Source organism: Lepus europaeus, chromosome 17, assembly GCF_033115175.1.
Source record: "Lepus europaeus isolate LE1 chromosome 17, mLepTim1.pri, whole genome shotgun sequence".
Taxonomy (NCBI): Eukaryota; Metazoa; Chordata; class Mammalia; order Lagomorpha; family Leporidae; genus Lepus; species Lepus europaeus.
In genome coordinates, this window is record NC_084843.1 from 17,640,102 (window position 1) to 17,661,155 (window position 21,054).

General features: G+C 46.3%; 1 protein-coding gene across 1 annotated transcript; it reads right to left on the reverse strand.

Moving 5' to 3' along the window:
* Positions 1-2,158: 2,158 nt before the first annotated feature.
* On the reverse strand, positions 2,159-17,961 carry TECTB (tectorin beta). The gene is made up of 10 exons (XM_062215029.1): positions 17,886-17,961; positions 17,046-17,236; positions 15,248-15,390; positions 15,071-15,143; positions 10,079-10,182; positions 9,861-9,944; positions 6,578-6,740; positions 4,460-4,532; positions 3,310-3,342; positions 2,159-2,208 (listed from the first exon to the last, which is right to left on the reverse strand). Exons 1-10 carry the CDS (start codon positions 17,959-17,961, stop codon positions 2,159-2,161), a joined length of 990 nt encoding a protein of 329 aa, XP_062071013.1.
* Between the last annotated feature and the right edge of the window lie 3,093 nt (positions 17,962-21,054).

Below are 21,054 nucleotides of genomic sequence, written 5' to 3' on the forward strand. Positions count from 1 at the left end.
ATATACACACAGGAACACATATACAACACACACATACTGAGTATACACACACATATCTGGAGAGAGAGAAAGAGAACAAGACAGAGAAGTTTCAGGGATCATAACCATGGATTTTGGTGGAAGCAGTTTCCTACAGTCCATGTCCTGTTTTTTTTCTGTGTCCACCGTGAACACAAGGAAGATTGTTTTGAAAGTATTTTCTCTTCGTTCCTTAATACAGAAGTTTAGAGAAAGAAGGCATCCGAACATCGTGGGGCTAGTGGTTAACATTAACCATTGCTGGCAAGAGACCTGACAGCCTTAGAGACAGGGCTGACCGGAGACACCTTCTCCTCCAGGTGTTACACATGTGGAATGGCTTGGCCTTCCTGGGTGGGAGATCCAGTCCTGGAGCACTTGAGACATTGCAGTAGGATGGGAAGGCTGCGAGTCAGTGGTCTACATGAGCGTCTAAGAAGCTCTACTCGGAAAAGCTCCTGGGGGAGTTGAGGAATTGACTTTCAGCATGATATATTAGCGCTGTAAACTGTAGTCATAGGTTATTTATTTTAAGGCTTTTTATTTATTCCATAGCACCAGGTAGACACAAGATCATAAAACATGTTGACAAAATAAAGCCAAACTAACACAACATTGTTTTACTGTGACAGCCAAGGATTTATGAATATGGCTAGGAATAGGCTATTTAAGAGTTTTGGACTAGAACCAATAAAATATGTTTTCTGTCTTCCTTGACTACAGAAGACGCTGCATTCACAGAAAGCGGGGATCTCAGACTGGTTGGAAAACCAGCTTCGAGAGCAAGTTTAGGCTACGCAAACTATCGCTAAGCCTATCGCTAAGCAAACATGTACTTCATTTCTCCAGACTTGACTAGTAGTTTAATTTCTGAGTTCACTAACCCAAGTTGTAAAAGAACCATGGAACTGCAGATCTTGCAATTTCTCAACACTTTAGAGAGACAGACTGATATGCATTAAAATAAAAAACCCATTAATGAAGTCTAAGACAAGAACTTCTAACTCAGGCCTATTGTCCTGTAGCCAATTCTCCTGCAGGATTGCTTCATTCAATTTTTAGTTTGTTGACAATGCATATTATTGATGTCAGGATATTCTGCATCCCTGGGGTCACCATGATACGAGGAAAGGTTACCATGTGATTTGCATTTGTGCTTCTGAATTTTGGTTGGTTCCATTCTCATGTTTGCAGTAAGTTAATGAGATAAAAACAGATATGGGCTGGGATGTTTAAGTAAAGGCTAGCTGAGGTCGGATCATTTCACACAAATGAAGATCTCACAGCAGAGCAAATGAAGAAGAGCAGTGAGTGCATCAGTCTTAAGATGCGTATGGTAGGGTCAGGTCACTGAATTCAGAGCACTTGGTTGTGGGAGTCCCTCCCTTGTCATGTTGCAAGCAGCGGTCTCATGTAGGCAATGCTACATTATGAGAATTACATGAAAGAACGGTGAGTTTTACTCTTTTTATAGTTTTATTCCTATTACATTTGCAATTTTCTTTTGATTTTAGGAGTACGTATCAACTCTAAAAATAAAAAGCCTATACATATCTAAAGTATGTATATATTTAAGAAACTATAATAAAAAACAGATTAGGTCAGTACTAGGGGCTCTCAAGAATCCATTTCTTTTCTATTAATTAGGTTTGCACAAACTATGGTGTCCTACTCTGATTCCACATCCTGATTTGAAAGATTGGAACCCAGCGGGCTCAGCTCTGGTCCTTAGGTAGAATAGTGCAGCCCCGATGACAAAACCCCTTTTTGGGAAAGTTGCTTATTCTTGTGCATTCTGTATTTAGCATAGACTTTGAGCTTCTGTCCTACATTCTCCCCAGAATGCTTGGGTGGATGTGTTAGTGTTTTAAGACTAGAATAGCTTTCAAAGGAGTCCTGACTTAAGTGTAGGAAAGGGGAGGGACTTGCAGGATCTAAGAGCCACAGGAAGTAACAAGAGAAAGTGGGACAGTACAGCGAAAACCATCAATGAAGTCACAAAAATGACTGGAACATGCAGCTGGCAGGCAACCAGTCTCTGCTTCTCAACAGCGTGGGCTTCTGCTTGCTCTTTTTGGCAGTGAATAGACGTGAGTTGTCATCTGCTGAGGTGGAGGAGCTGCAGTGGCCTGGCTAACTCCTATAACACGGCACAGATCGCCAGCATCGTGACCAGGTGGCAGAGAACAGCTGTGAACCAGAGCAGGCAGAGACGGCACTCAGACACGGTTCTACAAGGGCAAGGCCAACTCCGTGTGAATGAACCAGTCAACTCTAGGGACTTAAGTAACTTTCCATAGACTGTGCCTTTCCTACAAAGTCAGTTTTGGGTCTCTCTGAGGGGTTCTGTAGTTCACACGTATCAGTAAAAAGAGCCTGGTGATAGATTTAGGTTATGGGTCTCTGATGATAAATGGGAATCTGTACTTTCACAATGTAGCGATGGCACATTTCACTGTAGGGCGGTCACTGCAGAGTTTCCTTTAAAAAGGGAAATCTAGGATTGGACTTTTCAAAAGTTAATTTCACGATTTTCCTGGATGATGACAAAGTCTATATCTGTGAGTTTACTGATATGTGGGGCCGTCCTACCCTAGCTCTTCGCATGGTGGCTTCCTTCTCATTATTCTAGTGAAACCTTAGAGGAACTTTTTGTTCCTCTAAGGGGTTCCTTGGCTGCTCTTTAAATCCTGTCACGTCTTCCCCTCATATCTCACACACAGCCGGATGCACAGGGGCCTTGCCTGCTTTGTTGGCTACAGTTGGTACAGTGCCCCAAACAGCACCAGGGACAGTCACCAAAACTGCGGTTGATCCTTAATGGATGTTTGCTCTTAGCTGTAAATAGATAATTCGTACAATAGCCAGATACTAGAGGGGCCGTGATCAGCCCAGTTTTGTAGAGGGATGATGTCATTGCCCAAGGTACTTCAAGTACAGTGAGGGGCAGAGCCACCACAGGGACTCAGATATTTGTTAAATGAACACATCATTGAAAGCCACGTTTCCTAACACAGGAACCCAAGTGAAGAGACCTGGTGATGGCTCTGCTGAGACTTGGGGGGCCGGGGTCCAGTTATGCTTCATCGAGTTGACCCCTAGCTCTTCCCCCCCTCCAGAGCCCAGGGGAGAGACTTCTCTACCCTGGCCCACCTCCTCCCCACCCCAGCTGTGCTTCAAAATGTAGTTTTCAATTTAGCTGGGGCTAAAGTTAAGCTTTTTTTTTTTTAAATGTTGGTCTTGTAAAAGCATTGCGCCATGACATTTTTCAAAGGTGTCTCTTTTCCTTACCTGAGAAGCTATACAGACTCGAAAATCCCCCGCCTGTAGTGAGTGAAGAGAGAGAATGCGGAAGGTTTAAGGACAGCCATGGGAGGAGAAACCCGAGGGCTGTTTCTAAAACACTTCCTCCCCCATCTCCCCCCAAACACCCATCACCCCCACGGACAAGGTCTGTGCCCGGCTTTACAAAGGCTTCATCTCCCACAGTTTTCCCCTTGACTCTCTACAGCTGGGTTGGGAACCTTGCTGGAAAGAATCAGATAGCAAATATTTTCAGCTGTGAGGGCCACAGGGTCTGTCATCCACCCCCCCCCCCCCCCATCCACTAGCCTCTGCGGCGTGAGTCGATGATAACTACACGAATGTCTCTGTGTTCTAAAAACACCTATCATAGGCCCTGGAATTGGCGTTTTATATAATTTTTATGTGTCATAAAATAATGCTTCTCTTTTGTTTGGGGGCGGGGGACCATATGCAAATGGGAAAACGGTTCTTAGCTTACAGGCCATGCGAAATCAGGCGGCAGGTGGGACGGGGCATTTAGCCAGTGCTCAGTAAGGGTGGTCCAAGGTGTAGCTGCTAGAGCCCCCAGCGCCCAGCCCACCCTTAGGTCACACCATGCTTCAGGTGATACAGAGCACCCTCAGCTGATGGGTCTTCCCCAAGCCGGAGCTGTGTTGAGTCCTCTTTCCCCTCCTCCCACCGCAGGCACCCTGCCCACCCCCAGCCAATCTCCCATTCCCTTAGGTTTCGTCAGGTGCACCGTCTCTTTCCTTGCCAGGGGGCGATCTGTTTGAGACACTCCCCAGCCCAGGTCAGGCACAGCGCTAGGTGCTCAGTGATGACTCCCTGACCGGCACCTGGCATGCCCGGGGCCAGGTATCACTTTTGACGGTTATGGCTGCCTGCCTGCTGTTGGAAGCCCAGTCCCTCCTAATTCCTCGGGGACATTTGGAATTAGGGCACAGGGAACTTTTCAGAGAAGCGAACAAACCTCAACTCCTTGGATTGGCTGCTCCCCACCTGGAAGATTCGAGGAGCAGGCGAAGGTTGTGTCCACAGGCACACCTGGTTTGGCAATTCAGTCAAAATGCTCAAACCGGCCGTGCCTGTGGACGCAGCCCAGAGTGTCAGGCATTGGGAAAACAGAGAGGCTTACTCCGCAGCGAGAGCTCCACCACCAGCACGCCCCCTGTCTGCTCCCGCAGGAGGCGCTTCCGCTTGTCGCAGGTCTGCAGACCAAGTGAGTAAAGCAGGGGGAGGGAGGGAGAGGAAGAAACGAGATTCAAAACCAAGCCTGGCGGTGTGCACGCACCCACTTCCCGCAGGGGCTGTCTGGGTCCCATTACTTGCTCGGGCTCCTGAGAGACCCTGGGAGGGATGGTGATGGCTCAGGTCGTGTGGAAGACTGGCACTGAGGTCTGGGCTGCTGGCTTCAGCTTCGCCCAGGCCTGACCATTGCAGGCGTTTGGGGAGTGAACCAACAGATGGACGCTAGATCTATTTTTTTTTTCTATGTCTGATCTATATTTGTACTTCTCAATCCATCAATCAAACAGTAATCTTTTTGGGGAAAAAAAAAAAAAACCACAAAACAAAATCTGGTGCTCCAAAAACAACGGTAAGGTAACTACAGCTGGTGATAAAGAAATGGAAGGCCTAATCATGTGGTATGATTGGTTAATGCTGTGTGTATCTATTGAAATACTGCTCTGCACCCCATAAAAATGTACAGGGATTTCATGTCAATCCAGAAACTTAAAGCATATTTCTGCCAAAAAAAGATTTAAAGGTCACATTTTTAATATAAAACAAAAACAACCAAAATGTTGCAAACTGAATGGAGTCAAAATTCCCCAGGCAACAGAGTTATCTTTTATTTGTAATTTGGAGAGACATGTTTTGTTTCTTCTCCAACTTGAGACAAAGAAGGAGGCTTTGTGCTACGTCCCCGAGTTGGACGAGGCCCTGTGGAAGGAGGTCGGCCCAGGGAAGGGACCCCCAGCCCTTCTGAGGAGGCTTTTAGAGGCAGCTGTTCTCATCACCGTCAGCTGAGAAATGGATGCTCAGTCAACGAGTTCTAGTTCATTTTCTTTTCTTGCTTTTCAAAAATGTGCTGTCTACACTTCGGCTTTGATGAACCTGTCGAAGCCTCTCTCACGCCTTCCCTGGCCCTGCACCCTCCACTTCCTTCCCCCTTTTCTATTTGTGCTCATAATTGTGTTTTCTGGCCAAATGAGTCCATGAAAATAGAGATCACGACCCATTTTGTTGGGTGCTGTAGGCTATATGGGCCGATTACCTCTTTGGAAACGCTGCAGGCTCTCGTCCAGAGAGGATAACGGATTGGGGTTCAGCACTTTTAAGTCGCTCGCACGATGGTTCTTAAGCCGGGGTGTGTCAGGATCACCCAGATGGCTTGTTAAGAGCACAGCTTGAGCGGCCTTCCTCTTACACAAGTGAATCACCTTGGCCTGGTGCCAGGCATCCCTGAAGCACCTCTCTGAGGTCAGAGAGACAGACCCTCAGGCTATCCAATCAAGGCCAAAAAAACCCCACTTTTTGAGTTATTTCCAGACCTGGAAATTCCCTTGTACTTTAACTCTTTCAAAGTATTTGCATGTCTGTTGCCACTTTTTTTTTTTTTTTTTTTTTGACAGAGTGGATAGTGAGAGAGAGAGAGAGAAAGGTCTTCATTTTTGCTGTTGGTTTACCCTCCAATGGCCGCTGTGGCCGGCGCGCTGCAGCCGGCGCCTCACACTCATCTGAAGCCAGGAGCCAGGTGCTTCTCCTGGTCTCCCATGTGGGTGCAGGGCCCAAGCACTTGAGCCATCCTCCACTGCCTTCCTGGGCCATAGCAGAGAGCTGGCCTGGAAGAGGGGCAACCGGGATAGAATCTGGCGCCCCGACTGGGACTAGAACCCGGTGTGCCGGCGCCGCAAGGTGGAGGATTAGCCTGTTAAGCCACGGCGCCGGCCGCCACTTTCTTTTTATCTAACATTGCTCTCTGCAAAGGGCAGGCCATCCTCCCCTGTCACCACTCTGTTCAAAGATGAGAACACCTGGCCCCAGTGTGTCAAGTGACATGCGTCAGGTGGTGGAGGCTGTGGGTGGCGGGGCGGACAGGGCTGACTCTATGCCCAGTGCCTTTTCCTCCAGAAAACCTTCAGCGCATGTCCACATAGGCCTGGCCTGGCCACCACATCCCAGCTTAACAAAAAGCTCAAGTTCCAGTCCCCTGGGGCTACCGTTGTCCTTCCCGAGAAGGACGACTCACCACGGGGCATGAGAGCTTCTCACTGTCACAGATGAACGTCTCACAGTGCAGCCAGACCTTGGACAGTTTGGGAATGTTCTGGAACCGGAAGGCGTTGAACTGGAAGGTAGCCCTGTGGTCCTTTCCATTCTCATGCACGAAGACGGTTTCATCCGTGGGGCACCTGGTGCATATGGAGGCAGGAGAGGGAAGCGACACCTCTAGGAACTCCAGCAGGGGCTCTCGGGCACAAGGGCACCACCCCCAGCTTCTTACATGGGATGTCCTCCCTTCCTGAGCCCTTTCACCGGCAGTACTTCCCTTGGTCCTTGCAACCACAAGGTCAAGTTGAGGAACTCGAAGATGTGATGGTTGTCCCCATGCTACACATAGGATACAACAGGAGGGATTGACATGTGAGACACCTGGTCAGTCACACCTCTGTCCCGAGGGAGAAAGCTCTCCCCAGGACTGGAAGGTTAAAGACCCCCATGGTCACACAAGGTAAAGACAGGGTGCTGTGGGCTGTGTTTACCCTGTGTTGCCATAGCCACCTAAGCTTAAGTCACACCCAACACATTTTGTGTGTTATATATTGAGGTTTTGCCATTGGAAGTCTGAATTTGTCATCATATTTAAGCTATACATATTATATTCATTATTATCTTTGTAAAAAATGTGGTCACATGTTAAATATAAGCACAGACAACAATGACTGAAGGGTGTCATCGGAATGTGTACGTGTGCCAAAGTTGAGGCTGGACCTAAGGAATGCCTGCCCTGGAGTTGGGGAGGGAAATGGGCACAAAGGCCATGCCTGCGGCTCTGGACCGGGAGTCAGCAGTGGCTCATGTTCGTGGTGACCCTGAGCAGTGATGGAGCACTGGGCATTTGCCAGGTTACGAAATAGCTCTGGTGCAGGAGCGTGTGGTCAATGAACCCGAGATCCTCGCACGAACTCAAGGCATGAGACCTTAAAATAGTTCTGTGCAGCCAGAGTGCCCCAAGCCTGGTGTCAACAGTGGAAAATAGTGTAAACTGAGCTCTGTCAGGGGGCGGGGCAGAGATGAATAATGGCAGCCCGGATGCCTTGGCAGCACCGTGTCCTGGCACTGGCTGTGGCACCTGCCCCTCAGTGACTGCTACCTCTGGATAGCGGAGGCTGCCAGGAAGTTTCCACATTATCACCAAACGAATCGTGGATGCCCTTTGGGAGGGGTGCTGTATCGGGTGCACTCAGGTGCGCAGGAACATTCTAGATTACAGAAACTCTTGAATGGTGGGTTTCCCTCAAAAAGACCAGCGTGAGCTAAAGCTATCTGAGAGGCTGAGGGAGCGGACTTCCCAAGTCTCCTTTTTGGCGCTTGTCCTGGTGAGTGCATCCCTAACCAATGTGCTGTGTCAACCAGGCATAATAGAGAAACTGTTCAGGGCTTCAGAAATCTGGCTGTGCTGAAATGTGCATTCCCAGGGACTTTCTAATATGGCTCGCAGTGTGTCCCCAGAGTAACAGCTCCCATGGGTCTGAGGGTACTTCTGAAAGTTCATGGAAATGAGAAGTAAGGAAAAATTATGCATGGGTTTCAAAATGTTTTGCATCTTTTAAATTAATCTTTATGCAAACTCTTCGAGTACCTCCATCCTCTGTGTGTATTGTAGTGTTTGGGGACCTCTTGTAGACACTATGCCAAAGCCACTGGCATTCTTCCTTCTGCCATATTCCATGTGTGTCAGGAGATGCTTCCAAGGGTGACAGGTATGTGTGTACTGCCCGGCTTTGGCCTGAGAGGTTCCCCAGGGACCAGTGGCGATTGCAGGACCCTGTACATCAGTAACGTCTTTCAGAATCCCTGAAGCCATTGCATTGCACCTTTGCCAACAGAAGCCACATGAATCAAATTATCCAGGCATAGTTGTGAAGTAAGCACCCAAACTAAGCTTGTCTCTCAGCAGGGGGCTTTGTGGGTAGTTCAGGTGCAGCCCAGGAGGTCTTGTTGCCTGAGTTTGAAGCCCAGAGCTTCCTTTCGTTAGTTCCAGACTTTGGGCGTGTTTCTGTCTATGCGTCAGTCTTCTCATCTCTAAAATCATGATTGTTACACTACTTTACTTGTGATTTAATGAAATTTAAATAAAATGATGCTTGCCAAGTACCTACCTAGAGCAATGACTGGAATGATAAGTCCGCACGAATGCTTGTTAAATAAAAACGAAGGTTCACAATGACCCCACTTTTGTGATCTCTGTCCCTGGCCCCCATTTCCGCTTGGCCTGATGGGTTCTGGTGTTAACAGGAGCACAGTGGTGTCCTTGGTTGGTGAATGGCCTCCTCGTCGCTGACTGTGAATCGTGTGGATAATGCCACACCCTGCCTCTACATCTACTTTTACCTCTTTCCTAAAGTTACAGTTCCAAGTACCTGTGGACAATCAGCATCTTGCACGTCCGTCCACTCCTGAACTTGGGAGGCTACATATTCTCTTATCCAGAATCCCTCTGCACCAGCGGTCAACAACAAATACTGTTCCCCACCATCCAGAGCACACAGGTGCCACATGCGAAGTCATCCTTGTCAAGTGTTATACACACTTCTTGTGCTTTCCTGCCCTCCGTGCCATACCCAATTAATTCCTGAAATTTTCTCTCTCCTATAGAAGCTTCTTCCTTTTATGACCACTTGGCTACAGTCTCAGTTCAGGTCTTTTCACCTTTGTTGCAACAGCTGTTACAGCTTCCAACCTGGACTTCTACCTCCTGTACACTGTTTGACCTGTAGAATTGCCTTTATGTGGTACAATTCCAATATTTCCATTTTCTACCTGGAATTTTAAGAGCTTTTCTTTATGTCTTGAGTTAATAATAAAAGTAATGATTTTATTTAAATTTACTGGATACTGACTAGGTACTATTTATTAACCTTTTCATATAGATTGTCTAATTTAGAATCCACTGTAGTTCTGGTGTCAGACTGATTGGATTTGAACCCAGTCAGCCTACTGTGAGACCTTACTGAACCTCAGCTGTGCCTGTTTTCTCATCTGTGAAGTGGGGATGATGGTAATGCCTCCTATCTTGTTGTAAGACTTAAAGGAGTTAATATATGATAAGACTCTCAGGATACTAGCTGGTATGCAGAAGCACTATATATTTTTAGTAATGGTTCCTAGCCTGGAGACACAGAGGACATCACTGATATAACCCCAAAGGTCGCCATCTCTCCCTCTCGAGCTATCCCAAGCCACAGCAAAGTCACCCCAGAAATATCTGGCCCCATTGTTCAGCCCCAGCTCCGGAGGGTGGTACCTACCCCTTATTGATCAGCTGCCACTGCAGAGGATACATGAAGTCAGCTGAGGGTGTGGCCCAACAGCTGTTCAAGACCACTTTAAACCTGAGAATGAAAGAAAATGCATTATTTTGAACCCAAAAGTCTCGTGTCTAGAAATATCTTGTTTAGAAAAAAGACTCTTGGCCAGCTTTCCCCCCTTATATTTAAAAATATAAACACAGAGGACATCTACTCACCTAATGCTTAACCCTTTGGCTTCTACTCCTGCAAACAGATCTGAACCGATTTCTGATGCTTCCAGGACAAAGGGGGCTTCTTTCTTGGTGGAGAACTTGGCATTCTTTGGAAGGAAATGGATAGCAGGTGATACACCTTTCAGACTGAGCAGTTGGGTCTTCCAGGAGCAGATGGATTGGGGTGGACTGGGGGTGGGAATCAGCCTCCCAAAACAGGCTTATGTGACTACAGAAAGATACCCTACGGCCAGAGAAACTGCACCTCACTGAATGTTGGGCCATCTTAGAAGGATGAGGACATGCTTTTTCTAGATTTTCTAATCATAGTGAGACACGCGCGTGCACACACACACACTGCATGTCTCATCTATGCCAACAAATTTTGACTGATGGGAAGAAAATGGAATCCAGGGATGTTGCTATGTGCATTTCACTGAATTTACTGATGTATGTGGGCACTGAACATATGTACAGCCCCTCACTGCCCTGGCTCACTTGTCCTTGTTGCCCAAGTTGCTTTAGCCTGGGTTGAGAAGTTTATCATCTGATTTCTGGTATAGTTAATAATGATGACAATAACAAGCACAATTTGTTGAGCACCTGCTATGTGTTGGGCACTGTTTTTTGTGTTTGGAATTGTCTTTATGTCTGTATATTCCATATATTGAGGTACATTGGTGAGCAAAGTAAAATCCTTCTCCAACGATCTGACATTCTGGCAGGGAAGACAGAAGACAACAGGTAAATAATACAGTATGCTAGCACAGAATATAGAATGTTGTACAGACAAGCTATAAAAATGGTAGGACAGGTTGGAGGGTGAGGGAGGCAGGTTATAATTTTAAATACAGTGGATGGAGAGGCTTCGTAAACATGTGGCATTGGAGCAAGACTTGAGAGTGATGACAGGGTCATGTGGCCATCTAGGAAGAATACTTTGGTCAGGCAAAATTCCTGAGAACAGAGTGTGGCCAGCAGGATGGTAAAAAGGCTGGTGAGCTGGCCCTAGTGAGCACAAGGGGAGCTGGAGAGTGAGAACAGGGGCAGGAGATCAGGTTAGAGCGACCGTGAGGGAATATTGAGAAGATTGCATCTTGAGCTCCCAGCATGATGGGGAGTGAGGTTTTGAGCACAGGAATGGCAGGTTCTGATCGCTGGCCTGACTATGTGGGCCTCACCTTCAGTCTTCAGCAGGAGGTTCTGGGTGAGTCATTAGGAATATCAGTAGTGGTTCCAGTTGACTTACCCAAAGGAGACCAGTTGCTGCATTCTCCAGGTCTTGGTTTCATTCAACATGGGTAACAGTCTTGTACTACTCTTGGCTTTAGCTACCCGAAACAAAAGTAGTATGGAGGAAGGACAGGGATCTAGAGCTAACCTCGGCTCCCATGGCTACTTTGGGGCATACAATAGCCAAGTCAATCTTCTGAGCCTCATTTTCTCCATATGAAAAATGGGAATAACTTTTGTGACTTTACGTAATAGAAGCATAAAGCTTAGACCAAGGTACTAATATTGGGTTTCATGGGCTTGGAGATTTGTAGACAGTGTAAGGATGAACCCATATTTAGCAATGTTATCTAGTTCCAGTGGACCTTAAACCCTGCAGGTCAAACACACCGACAGGAACTTGAGAGGACTCCATCTCTTTCATCGTCTAAAGCCTCTCCCATTATTTTACTGATTGCAAACACTGTCGGGGTTATAACAGATAAAATGTTAATTTTGGCATCCTGAGAATCATAGACATTACTACACAAGCTACTTGTTTGTCAAACAGAATGGAAGAATACCTTGTAAAATCATGCCATCCAATCTCTTCCTCCAACCAAAAGATTGATTCAAAATTAGCTAGCCACACAAGAAGCAGAGGCACACTTGGTGTCATAGTAGGTGATGTGGAAAAATCGAGGAGTTGTGCTTGCTCACAAACTCAATGGGAGACAGTGGTGAAAGATATGTGCCCCAAAGGCATTACCCTAGGAGTCTTCCAGAACCTGGAACAGGCCATCTCTGACCGACAGGGTCCTACATTGGTCTCACAAGGTCTGGAATCTAACGTTTCAATTGTGACCTCCACTTTGTGATGGGGTCCTCACCACTAGACCATATTCAAGAGGGAGACTAGGATGGTGAATGAATTGCCAACAGCGAGAAAATGTTTAGCTAGAGGCGATAAAGGAGATAGGTGAGGCCTGTCAGCAACAGAAGTACGTGATATTGTGTCAGAAGACAGAACAGGACAAGAGGGCAAGAGTTCAGCTGTCAGGCTTCAGTTGCTGATCTAATATGGGAAGGCCCGATTCACCCTTGCTTTTCAAACAGGCGTAGAGATAACACTCCAGCGATCTGTCAGCAGTTTTGGGCGCTGGGAAGAAGGTCAAGGTCAACCACCTCTGAGGTTTACTTTGACTTTGGGCTTCTATCTCTTACCTTTGTTCAACCCCAAGCTTTTTCATTTATCTGTGTCTAACTATGAAGAATGGTCAGGGCTTCTTTGATGGCATAAATATCAACTGAACCCCACACCAGCTTTGATATTCAACCCGATCTTTATACCCATGCTAGGAGCACCCGGAGCTTCTGCTTCAAATGAGACCCAAATCTCCCATGTTGAGAATGGCCATTTCTCAGGCGCTTACTTGTCCCAGGCTCTGGGCCACACTCTTTTTAAGGTGATTTTTTTTTTAATCCTCATAACACACGTATGGTATAGGTGTCATTATCTCAGTATAACAAAGGCACATATGGAAGCCCAGAAAGGTTAACTAACTTGTTCAAGGTCACACAACTAGTTAGTGGTGGAACTAGGGTTCAAACCGGTGGTCAGATGGCAAGACGAATTTTCTTACCTACAGTGCTAGGCTACTTCTGTAAGCTGAATTACCTTCCTTTATTCTGGAATGGGAGTCAAAATAACTTCCTGCTAGTAAAACTAACTATGGGTTATTGGCAAGGGTAAGTGGGAGGGGGCTGGAAAGAAGAGAGAGAGAAAGCATTCTGAGAAGAATTGGTGCTTTGGAGCACAGCGTTTGGAGCCCTTGGAATCCTAAGCAATTAGCAATGCACTGATTCCATTGTGCTATCTAGGGCACTGCTCTGTTTCTGGTAATTTGATGGAAATGTATGCAGGGAGCAGTTGCTTCAGAAACACACAAGAATGTTCTCCAAGTGGAAGAAGGGAAGAGAAGAAAAATACCAGCCCCATGGGTCAGGCATAGGAAACCGAGCCCACCGTGGGAATATCAGTCAGAGCAGAAGGCTCTGTACCAGGCAGCCCCCTCTTTGCTGAGGTCCCTTTGTCCTCAAGGGCTCTTGGAAGGCGCCTGGGGTAGACTTAGCCTCATTTCTACCATAGATCAAGGAGGCGCCTTGTTCATATAGCTCAGAGCATTGCTCGAGTGGTGCTGAGGGTATGCCTCTTCAGGTTTAGAATAAAAGTTTAAAAAGGAGATAAGATGCTCCTGGTTCTAAGGTTTCATAGGTATGTCTGCAACTCTGTCCAACATGCCTGATGGTGGTAAAGTTTTTGACAGTCTTGGTGTCTTCTCCATTTGCTCACTGTGCAAAACCTTTCAAGGGTTGTATCTATAACTTTATCTGGTAGAAATAACAATTATTCACTTCCGGACAGGAACTCGGGTGAAGCTAGCCTGTCATTAGGCTGTCCCCTGCGGCTGCTGTCCATGCTGGAAGTGTGTTTTGCCTTCTGGACTGCCCTCATTAGCGACCCCAGTGGTTTTGCTGTTTTTTCATCACCCTGGCGTCTCACACTAATTTATCACCCTGATGAGAGCTCAAGAAGCCAGAGGAGATTCTTTTCTCAGCACCCAACCTGTCGTGGTGTCACCTGGGGCAGGGGAAGATTTTGTGAGATCTCAAATCTTAGACAATTTGGAATTATTTTTTAAATCTAAATCAGATGCAGGGACTTGAAAGGGGCCTGTGCAGATTGAGGACTTTTGAAACAGAAGCTGCACACCCTTCGTGGTAAGCACCTTGCAAAGACCGAGGTTAGGAGTTCTAGACCGGGTGCTGCTCCGAACTGCCTATGGGATCTCTTGGCAAATCGCTTCCTCCCCCTGGGCTTCAGAGCCTCATGTATAAAATGGGCTGGGTTGTTCTAGGATCCCTCCAGTTCCTGTCTGCTGACTTCATGGGGTTAAAAGCTTGCAGCAGATAAAGCAAGCTCAAAGATTTCAGTCAGTGGGGTTCCAGGTAGGATAGTTTTTCCTTTGTAAAATGAGTGGGTCAGGTATGATGCCCTCTAAGGATGTCTTCTGGTTCGTATGTTCTATAAAGGTCTGTATTTCTGTTGGCATCTTCCTCTAGCCAACTGGGCCAGTGTCTCTGTGTGCTTAAGCCCTCGCTGGAAGCTGCAGCCTTTAGAAGCATGAGGGCAGCTGGCCTGGTGGCCAGTGCATGTTTAATTTTGCTGGGATGCTTCATTTTGGTTGTGCCTTTAAATTTGATGCCAAGGTGGGCCACATGTTCCAGTCTGGCAGCAAGGAAAGACACTGACTGGAGGGCTTCAGAGATCGAAGAGTGGGGCAGCAGAAGCCAGTCCCGACCCTTCTCAGCTCTGGTTCAGGCACACTGCTCAATGCTGTGCCACGTGCTTTACTAAGAGCTGGGTTCTAAATGCAAACAAATTTCTGGAGTGAGTTGGAGTGAAACTAATCTTAAGAGTCAGTCGGTGACTGTCTTACTGTCTATTGACCTTGCCACAGTGTAAAGTGCCACATCTGTAAAGTGGGATGGTTGGCCTGAGATCTTTGTGCCACCGTGTAGCTCTCCTATCCAGTCTACGAATTTGACATTTTCTGCATCTGGTCTTTAAAGAGGTTTAAAGGGAAACCAAATCTTATGTCTCAGCTCGAATTCAAGAATAGGGTGCATCATGGAGCTTGGAAAAGAGTGAATTTTCAGGAAGCATCCCATCAACTCCTAGGAAGGACACAGGGCAGTAGAGGGAACCTGGAGACCACTTACAGTGTAGAAGTTGAGAGACAATTGGCTTTCAAATGTGCCCATGCTCCCGTTCTTCACGTGAACAGTGGCCACTCTGAAAAGGGGAGAGAATTTTGCATAAGGACTGAAACACGCCTGGTTGATAGGGACTGTTGCACACACACAAGGCAGCCACCCCTCCACTCCAGAGCAGCTTACCTCTGGTCAAAGGCAGCCTGGTTCACTAAGTAGGTGGAGTGATAGGTGCAGGAGAAGGAGTAGTTCACAGGCTGGTTCTTGATGATCACGGTGCTGTCATTGGAAACGATGTGGCTGTAGAAGTGGTAGATGGGGGGCTTGTACTGGAGGAAGGAGAAGGTAGTTAGGGTGGTCCTGAGTCTGTGATGGGAAGGGAAGGTTTTGAGGAAAGTGGGTGAAGATGGCCAAGAGAAAAGTCCAGTGAGGAAGGCATGAATACCTTGCCATTGACAGTAGCACCTGTTCTTTCTGCCTAGGGGTGATGTAACGATTTTTGTGAGAGTTCTTCAGTACCCTCAGTTAAGATTAGGTACAATAATCTGGGTTTTGTTGTAGGCATAAAGACGTCAGTGGGCTCGCTGGGAACTGACTCAAGGAATCTGCATCTCCCAACGTCATCTTTTTATCCATCCCCTCAGTCTAAGTATCCTCAGTGAACGCCTTTGCCCAGCTCCCGTTTCTAGACTTGCTCTTTGCTCTTTCCTGTTCTGTAAGCACTCTCTCTGAGACTCTTCCTCTGGCTGTTGGGTTCTAACATCACAGACCATTGGAGCTGGAAGGGATCTGGAGTGTCCACTTGAGAAGTGACCATCCTGAGACCACACACATGATTTCTAGTTCCCCTACCTGTGTACACTCAGGGGCATGGTTCTTTGTTAACACAAAAAGTCACTGAATTCTCACAAAATCACTGAATCCTTGTGAGATCTTTAGGAAGAAAAGTTGGCCCCAGAAGCTCTTAAATTTCATCTTCTGAGACACACAATTGTACAGTCTTCTGACAACCAAGGCAATAGGAACATTGCACCATATGGGAGAGTCAGAAGACCTGGCCTCCCTTTCTGACCACAACCCCACTGGTCCTGTGACCCTGAGCTAGTTTTCTTTTGTTATAGATGGGTGTTGGCAAGAGGGTGTCTTTAGTTTTTTTTTTTTTTTATTTTTTATTTTTATTCTATAGTTTTCCATCATAGATACTTCGGAAGACCCAGCTAAAAATTGTGCTATACTGTGGTCACTCTTCCAAATAAACTTTATTAACATTGCAAAGTCTTAGGCAGAAGATGGCCCACTCATCTGCCTTCCCAACCCGGGAAGGGTGGTAGCTCATGAACTCAGAAATTAAACTGAGTTGGAGATAGAAATAGGCTTTGTCCTCTTCATAAAAGGTGGTCTTGCTGGCTCAAGCAATAAATTAGGAGAACAAAAGTCAAGTCAAAGAGTGATCTAAACTAGACAAGAGAGAAGATTTTGAAGCAGCACCAATGTCCCAGAAAGTTTGAGAATCAGGGTTGAGCTTTGAAAGGAATCTGGTGAGTTCAGAATCTTTTTTTTTTTTTTTTTGACAGGCAGGGTGGACAGTGCGAGAGAGACAGAGAAAGGTCTTCCTTTTGCCATTGGTTCACCCTCCAATGGCCGCCGCAGTAGGCGCGCTGCGGCCGCGCACCGTGCTGGTCCGATGGCAGGAGCCAGGTACTTATCCTGGTCTCCCATGGGGTGCAGGGCCCAAGGACTTGGGCCATCCTCCACTGCACTCCCTGGCCACAGCAGAGAGCTGGCCTGGAAGAGGGGCAACCGGGACAGGATTGGCGCCCCGACCGGGACTAGAACCCAGTGTGCCGGCGCCGCAAGGCAGAGGATTAGCCTAGTGAGCCGCGGCGCCGGCCCAGAATCTTTCTAAGGGTAGATAGTAGATGTCTTCTTCCTGGGCCCACATATCTTATCTTAAGTGACTCTCCACTATGTGATCTGGCCTTACCTCAGACTGGGTTCCACAATAGGACTTGTTTTTAGGTGACAAATCTGGGATGACAAACTGGTAGTAACCTCCTTCGTGGACCCCATTGTAACACATCCCTCCAAGGGCCAGCTGATGCACTTCCCATCCATAGGGACACTCAGGGATTTTGGTGATGATGGTTTTGGGATAGCAAAACACGAGAATGACATCTGGAAAGAACACAGACTTGGTAAAATCAGGTACAATTAGCACATTAATCTACATCAATGGTGGTGGATTCCAACCATACCTGAAGATGCAAAGCAGGTGGCTAAACATACCTTCCCTGCCACACATCTGTGATGTGTTTCCCCTGTTGAAAGTTTTGCTACATCTATTTACTAACTGCACTAACCATGCATTTAAAATGGGTCTATTTGTAAACCCAACTCTATTTGAAGAAATCTGTGACACTGCAGATTGAATATATATATAAGCATGTAGTTTAACATTTTTAAAAATCTCCATTTCATACACAATATTGTAAAACACTGATGAATGGCTCAAGACAGAAATTATATAGTCAAATAAAAAAAGATGGAGGTGCTTTATACATATTTATGTACACACACACACACACATATGGAGGGAGGCAGAGAGAGAGAGAAAGAGACAGCAATGAGAGAGAGCCTTCTCTAACTTTAAAAATGTCCAAGTTTATCCCGCACACTTTTGTGCGGGAGAGTCTCATCGTCTCTGGGGGCTTACTTGCCTCTCCTGGGCTACAGCATTGCATTTTCATAACCAGCTCACAGAGCGTTGCCAAGGGAAATCTCAGGAAACCTTCCTTTGCAGGAACAGGGCAGGCACTGTGCATACCTGCTTTGTTGGGAGTGCATGATCTCGCAGAAGCGTGCGCAAACATGGCCAGCAGGACAAAGGCCTTCACCACCATTGCTTCTCAGAGCCTGGTCTTCACCAGGTGGCCAAACCAAGCTTGGCCAAATGTTTAGGGTCCTTCCAGGATCAGGATCTCGATCATTCTGGGTCAGAAACATGAAGAAGAAGTTACAATGAAGGGCAAGGACAAAGCAGCCAGCACAGTCTCAGGGGAACTTCCCAGGGGAGATCAATGCCAGCATCCCCTGTTCTTAATTGATCCACGTTAGTGCTGAGAAGCAAGAAATGGAACTCCTACCACTGGGAGAGTCAATGGCACACGCAGTCGCTCAAGTTCCCAGCTGTTTCATCCTCTCCCGACTGTGGATGCTGCCTCCCAGATGCTCCTCAAATCCCCAGCCCTAGTCCTGGTTCGACTTTATATAGCCTGATGGTGTAAGAGAACCCGGCTCCAGATAAGTCACAAAGAACAGGGGGAGGGGATAAAAGGAGACTTTGCACAGTAATCCAAGGGGAAGCTCACTTACCTCTCGAATCTCATTTCTTTTACTTCACAGAGTTGGAAAACCTTTTTTCAGAAACTTTTTCAACCAAGACTGAAATACAAAGTTGAGTTTTTCTCCCCTTGTACAAAAAATAACTCTGAAGGCACACAGTTTCAGGTGACAAATTTCCTGTTTTATGTCTGGCTTTCTTTGTTTTTGTGTAGCCGAACTAAACTTTGAAGTGCGGAAGACTTAAGTACAGTGCTATTGTATTCGATAAACAAAATATGAGTTATTTGTGCAAATGTAAGCATTTTAAAGGATTTTTCCTCTACTATTTGTAGATGCACTCTGGCCTCTCGAATTTCATCCTGAAATACAACTTTTAATTGGACACTCTCTAGGCATGCAGCTTTATTGGTCTCTTAGGGCAATGATGCTGGAAGAAGGAACTTAGGCTCTCCTATAATTCAATCCTTAATTACCCAACACGATCTCAAGGAAAGCAACAGAGAGAATGTGGTTCCAAGACTATTATTGGAATGCATGTAATTCAGTGTTTCGGAAACACTGGGCTGTGTCTTAGAAGCAGCAGGCATTGATAACAGGATGGTGTTTCCTCATTTCCACAAAACCTGTTCTTACATGGATGGCATGTGTTATAATAATGATGTCAAAGAATTAAGGAAATAGCCAGATAGCAAGCCATTAAAACTGTCTCTGACTCTGTTTCCTCCTCTGTAAACCTGGGCTGACTCACAGGGCAAGAGAGCGAGTGGAGAAGGCTGTAGGAAGCTGGAGATAAATACGTGGATTTTCATGAAAAGACAACTGGTGATCTCCAGTAGCATGGACGTGTGTGTGTGTTGCATGAGATACTCTTCTGTCACTTAGAAGTGCCACACTCAGTGTAGATTGGTGATTGCTGTAACATGAGGCGCAACTGTGTTGTGTGACATATATGTCATGTATATTATGGACAAAGACCGAATAGGCTGAATGGGGGGGAGGGAAGATCCTGAAAAAATGATAAAGGGAATATATTACAAAACTTGAATGCTGAGATGTAGTTTAGTGTGTCCTGGAAACATCAGTATATTCATACTATTCATTGGAGTTCATTCCCAAGTAGAAAGACCCTGAATCTCACAAGTGGGTATGAATTCTGAGCTTCTCTTTCCTAGGGCTTAGCCCTGACTCTCCATGTTTCTTCTTTTCTCTTCTTGTTCAACATTCATTTTATTTTTTTCTTTGTAATTAATTTTTATTTTTTTAACTTTTATTTAATATAAATTTCCAAAGTACAGCTTTTGGATTACAGTGGCTCCCCCTCCCCCATAACTTCCCTCCCATCCACAACCCTCCCATCTCCTGCTCCCTCTCCCATTCCATTCACATTAAGATTAATTTTCAATTATCTTTATATACAGAAGATCAGTTTAGTATATATTAAGTAAAGATTTCAACAGTTTGCACCCACACAGAAACACAAAGTGTAAAGCACTGTTTGAGTACTGGTTATAGCATTAGTTCACATTGTACAGCACATTAAGGACAGAGATCCTCCATGGGGAGTAAGTGCACAGTGGCTCCTGTTGTGTTCAACATTTATTGAGCCCCTGTGGTGTACCAGGCACTGGACTAGGCCCTGAGAAGACACAGGTAGTTCAGTGGTGGTTTCTTTAGGAACAAGCAGAGAGAGACTGGAAGCACAGTGCTAGGGGTGATGGGAGCCCGCCCTGGGAATGCGGGGTGAGAAGAGGGAAGGCAACATATATGCTCAATAAGGACAGTGGCAAACAAGCTAGGTCCCAGAAGCCAGGAGCAGCCCAGCTGCAGCAGGACTGGGCCTCTGATTTCATGTAAATGACTAGTCCCTGCCGACAATTCGCTATTGCTTTCCTGAGCTGATCTATTTCCAGGGGATTCTCTTCATTCAAACACGTTCTTCTTTCCTGGCAATTGTGACCTGGACAGGTCAACAATATCATCTTATCTCATCTACAAGGGCAGAGTTCACTCATGGAGAACATAGAAGTGGAACTGTCTGGAACATGGTGAGAGATGCTTACTGTACGGTGAGGTTGAGCTGTCTGTAGCCGACTGGAATCTGAAGCCCACGTAGCCACTCAATAGCTATATGTTTTAGGGGCAGCTTGCTTAGCTTCTTTGAGGCTCGATTTTCTCATCTCCTAAAAGATAGGACAATATTCAGAATATTCGATGAGACATGTGGCTGTAGGTATGCATATGGCTTATTTCCTTTATCGGAGCAAGGTGCCAAGAAAGGCTTTCACTCCTATGGTTCATTCTACTTGCTAAGGTCAAAGAGGGGGAGGCTATGAGGAGCAGGTTACTACTAGGTGGCATACATCAGTGTCACTGGTGCTGGATTATGTCACATGTCACCATGGAGCACAGGTTCTGGAATTAGAGATCATGGCTCTGTCACATTTCCAACTGTGTGATCCCGGACAAACATCTTGACCTTTCTGAGCCTCAGTTTCCAATTCTGTAAAGTGGGGCCTCCCATCTGCTGTGGTGGTTGTGAGGACATAATGATGTACGATCTATATAATGCTTAGGGATGGCTCAGCACAGTGCCTCGTACACAGGATGCAACCAGTAGAGATTTGCTGCCATGAAGAGTATTGTTCTGAGGT